This window comes from Nicotiana sylvestris, chromosome 5 (assembly GCF_000393655.2).
Source record: "Nicotiana sylvestris chromosome 5, ASM39365v2, whole genome shotgun sequence".
NCBI lineage: Eukaryota > Viridiplantae > Streptophyta > Magnoliopsida > Solanales > Solanaceae > Nicotiana > Nicotiana sylvestris.
In genome coordinates, this window is record NC_091061.1 from 55838224 (window position 1) to 55843040 (window position 4817).

Sequence of the window (4817 nt, forward strand, 5' to 3'; positions counted from 1 at the left end):
ATTCTTTGCATTACAACGATTTAAAGCTAAAAGACTCAAAAAGGAAAACAACAGACTCCAACAGAAAAAGAAAGGTACAGACTCAAGTAAAATCAAGAATACATTAATGCTCCTGGTGCCCGCGGGACATCATTCGGTCTCGCCGCGGGCCTAAATACGAGATCCCCTTGCAGTCGCTCCAAATCACTCATAACTTGGCGGATGAAAGTCATCACTGCAGCGAAAAAGGTGGTACGAGTCATGTCCTCGCACGCTTGGCACTTCATGGTAATGTAGTCAGCGATGGTTCTGATCCGTTCTCTAATTCTGCCTTTTTCCTGACGCAACCGCCCTATCTGCTAATTCCGGGCTTCTAACACTTGAGAGTCATGAAGCTGTTGATTTTGCAACTACTGCATTCCTTCCTCCATCTGAGCCATCAGGTCATAATAGTGCTCCCTATCAGCTTTGAAATCTTTAGCCTGCTTGACTGCCTCATTCTCGAGAGTGGCTATCTTTCTTCTTAGGATAGTGATGGTCCTTTCATAGTTCCTCTTCATTTGTTGCACAAACCATGCCCGCTCTTCTGCCTTCTTTGTCCATTTTTCCCGGATTTTCGCTAGACCAGCTTCAGATTTTTCCAGGTCTTCTTGATACTCGAGGGCTTTCTTTTTCAGACCGCTTATGAGTATTTTATCAGCCCGGCTACTTTCCGGGTTTCTGGCAGCTATTTTCATCTTCTGGATCTGAGCTTTGAGGGCCTCATTTTCCTGAGCTAGTTTTTTCTTTTCTCCCTTGTCTGCAGCGGCTTGGACACCCTTTTCAAACTGAAGCTCCATGACTCGCCTTTCCAATAGGCTTATTTTGGCCCTATACTCATTTTCTTTGGTCAGCCAGTCCCATTGCACCTGTGCCCCATCAGTGAATTGTTGGACATTGGGTCTCTTTGCGGGCCTCTCGGGGATCTGGAATCTTTTGCCGAACCAGGCAATGTACTTAGGGTCCACTTCACCTCTAGCTAAATCTCGCACCATGGTCTTAGGTTCAATAAACCTACATTCATTCCATATCTGGCAAATTTTCCCTTTTGGAAATGCGGCTTTTGGGCCAAGTTCAATGGCATATTTACTCAAATATTCATCTTTGGGGACAGTTTAAAATCTTCCTAATTGGCGCAAAACCCTAAAAGGAGCATAATGCTGGATGCTCCGGATGCCCATCAAGAGGATATAACATACTTCAGCTGACGTGTACACTACTTCGGTGACAGGAAGCCATCCGAATGCCCACTCAATTTTATCAGCAGTCAAGGATCTCAAATGTGTAAGCCAATCTTTAGTTCCTTTGGATAATTCAATACCTGCCACCCGGCTTCCGAATTCTTCAATGCAGCTCAAACCGGTCAAACCGTAATTCATATACCCAACCCGGTGGTAGAGATGTTCTTGCATCCATAATTGTAACAACAAATTACAGCCTTGGAAGAACTTTCTCCCTTCCCGACAGATAGTCAAGGCTCAGTAGATTTCAGATAAGATTAGAGGAACCACAGTGTTGTTGGCTTTCTTGATTGCAACATCGATCATTCCCACAAGATCTATCTCTATATTACCATCTTTTCGCGGACAAACCACAACACCCAAGAAGGCTACCATAAAAGCTAAACCTCGCCTTGCCTCCCATTTGTCTTTATTTCCGGCATGGGTTAGACCAGTGTTCGGTTCTTCAAAACCTCGGGGGTTACCATACCGATGATACAACAACTAGAGCGTGCAATACCCTTTAGATAAGTTCTCGTCCTGAATATCCCGACTAATACCCAGGAAATCCAGAAATCTATGGGGAGATACCGGTCTTGGTGCCAATGGGTAACGACTTCTAAGGTTTCTGTTAAGGCCTGCATAACCTGCAACTTCCTCTAATGTAGGTGTAAGCTCAAAGTTAGAAAAGAGGAACACATTGCGAGTCGGGTCCCAAAAAGGTATTAAAGCATCAATTATGTCCAGCCTTGGCTTGACATTCAATAGTCCGACGAGGCCTCCCAGAACTTTTACCACTGTTTCTCTACTGCCTTTTTCTAGATCATTCCACCACATATGGAGCTTTAAGAGGATCTCATTAAGGACTGTGAAGGGTTCAATTTCGTTTGTGCTCATCCTGCATATTTATTAAGGTGATTATTTTGACCCAAAAAGAAAAAGTAACATCATTTTTCAAAATTTTTTTCATTTCAAAAACAAACTTGGTTTCGCAAATACGGCCTTTCAGCACTTCGGGGAAGAAGATTCTAAGGTTGTGCCTGCTAACCGTTAAAAATAATCCCAGGTGGCTGTTCTTGAAAAAGCAGCCTTCCGGCGCCCTTTGGGGACATTCGGCTTATTTTAAACAAGAATGGCATTACCCGACTTATTTGTGACACAGATCAAAATTTTGTTGTTTTTGGGCTATTCTTGCAAAAAGGGAAAGTTGGACCCGATGAGGGTTGCCTACATATCCCACATCCGGTGAGAATTAAACTGGCATAGTTCGGGCAAATAAAACTATTTTTGAAAACAAAACTCTTTTTTTTCATTTCATTTTTCTCAAAAAAAATAAAATTTCGGCGGTGTTTCAGTACTATTTGGACATTGATTTTTTCAAAACAGGTGATTAACTCACTCAACCCTTATACCGCTATTTTATTTTCCAATTTTTCTCTCATCATTCAAAAGTTGGTCTGCATGCGAACCCAAAGCAAATAAATGCACAAGTAGCCACGTAAAATATGCATCAATATGGTCTTTAATTATGGGTACACCTATCCTAGATGGACCCAACTCCTGTGTTGAGTCCCCTAAGTCAAATGCACATGATGCAATCAACGTTCCTATTAGGGATCCGGCATGAGGCTGAGTTATTCTAGGTTTAAAACCTGGGTTTATTGTTCTAGATCTGGCTTATCCGAGCGGACAACTCGAGCCGGGGGAGGGGGCAGCGTACTGGGAGTGCAGAAGCTTCACCGGCTTTGCAACTTGTCCGAACCTCGTTTTAAAATGGGATAAGACTCTAGACAGAAGAGAAGCCACACGAAGTGCACCCTTCTCCATGATTTAGAAGACTTAGAAAGAAGAGGGTTTCGGAACAGTTTTATATACAATTCAAGCAATATCAAAGCGGTAAAAAGCAGCATTTAGCACATTAGATTCAAATATGTAAAAATCAGATAATAAATAAAAGCCAATTATAACAGTTATTCCAAGCTCGAATTCTGAACCGTGAACTAGAAGTTCTGGGTTCTGTCCCCAGCAGAGTCGCCAGTGTTGTCACACCTCCTTTTTACCTACACCTCCGGAAGGGTATAAGGGAGTTTTTCCAATTAAAGGACAATCGAAACGGGATTTATTTCAATTAAAATTCATAGTCGCCACTTGGGATAGTTTAATGGTATCCCAAGTCACCGGTTCAAGTCCCGAATCGAAGAAAAGATTGACCCTGTACTACAATCTGCGAGCCAGAAATCAGGGTAAGGAATTTTGTTAATCCGGGAGAAGGTGTTAGACATTCCCGAGTTCCGTGGTTCTATCACGGTCGCTCAACTATTATTATTGGACTATTTATCTGATTTAAAATATTTTTGAACCTATGTGCATTTTAACTTTAAAATCGCTTTAATTAATTTTAGGGAGATTTCAACATCATCTAAAACGCGTCTTGAACCACGTCACATGAATGCACCCGCAGTCCACAACACATTTTATCTAATGTTGTTGAGATTTGAATTTGGGTCACATAAATGCGCACCCGAGTTAGGAAGGTAAATTATTAAAATGACGCGCCTAAAGCAACTACACATTTTTTTAAGTTTGCGAGGACCATGGAAATTCCACTATGTAGCACGCCCCGAATTCTAAGGATCAAAACAAGATTAGTTGAACGAGGGCCATACAATTGAGATTTTTCTTCGGCACATCACACCTCGATTTATTACGGAGATTGTACTCAACCAAAGCAAACGATGGATGTTCAAGATTATTTCTTTCCTAAATTTGAGGTTATTAAACGTCAAGGAATTATTAAAATTAATTGGATTTAAACGTGAGTTCCACTAAATGGACACAGGATTTGAGTGTATTTTCCTTGGAATCAATGATCTTATTATATGTTAATAAACCACTTTTAGCAAATTGAAAGAAAATCTGCTTTATCCAACTTAAGAAAACAAAACAGTGGTTACTTCTTTAAATTTTACAAAGGCCACTTCCAAATTTTAACACAAAACCATGGGATCAAATGGACATAATAACTGGAATAGCAATTCCAAATACATATGACAAGAAACCAATATTTTGCAACTAATTAATAAACTCAACAGTAAGATTATACTAGTTCACAAATCCATTCACTAGCAATATTAATCTAAGCCGAAACACATCGCTAAAGAAAATAGCATGGAACATCGAAATTTAGCAATATTGATCTAAGCCGCCATTCCCATTTTTTGAAAGATCCAAAAAAAGTACTCTAAAAAAAATTCAGCAAAGTAATTATTCTGTAAGTTTAAGTTTTAAGCTTATTGTGTATGTGATATAAAATGAAATCTCTGCATTTGACCAATCATTAGTCACCTGTGGACTTTAGCCCCATGTAAGCTGCTATAAAAATGAGACGAAGTCCTTAGCTGTATAAATCCTAAGCCGAAAATAGATCAAACCAAACATAAATCAACTCCTTCTAACGTGGATTCTATACTAATCACATTGATAACTTAAATTTGAACATGCTCCTTTCGACAATACAAATATAGAAGCTGGCCTACATAGTGATCGTCAAATGGACTAATTATCCAATCTTATGGACAC

The 4817-nt window shown here is 40.1% G+C and overlaps 1 protein-coding gene across 1 annotated transcript; it reads right to left on the minus strand.

The window, feature by feature from the left end:
* Positions 1 to 389: 389 nt before the first annotated feature.
* Positions 390 to 1013, minus strand: LOC138868684 (uncharacterized). The gene has a single exon (XM_070146250.1). It carries the CDS (start codon positions 1011 to 1013, stop codon positions 390 to 392), a length of 624 nt encoding a protein of 207 aa, XP_070002351.1.
* Positions 1014 to 4817: the final 3804 nt, after the last annotated feature.

What these genes read in the sequence shown, in the direction of transcription:
- LOC138868684 (XM_070146250.1), bottom strand. Translation starts at nt 1,013, where the DNA reads ATGGTGCGAGATTTAGCTAGAGGTGAAGTGGACCCTAAGTACATTGCC.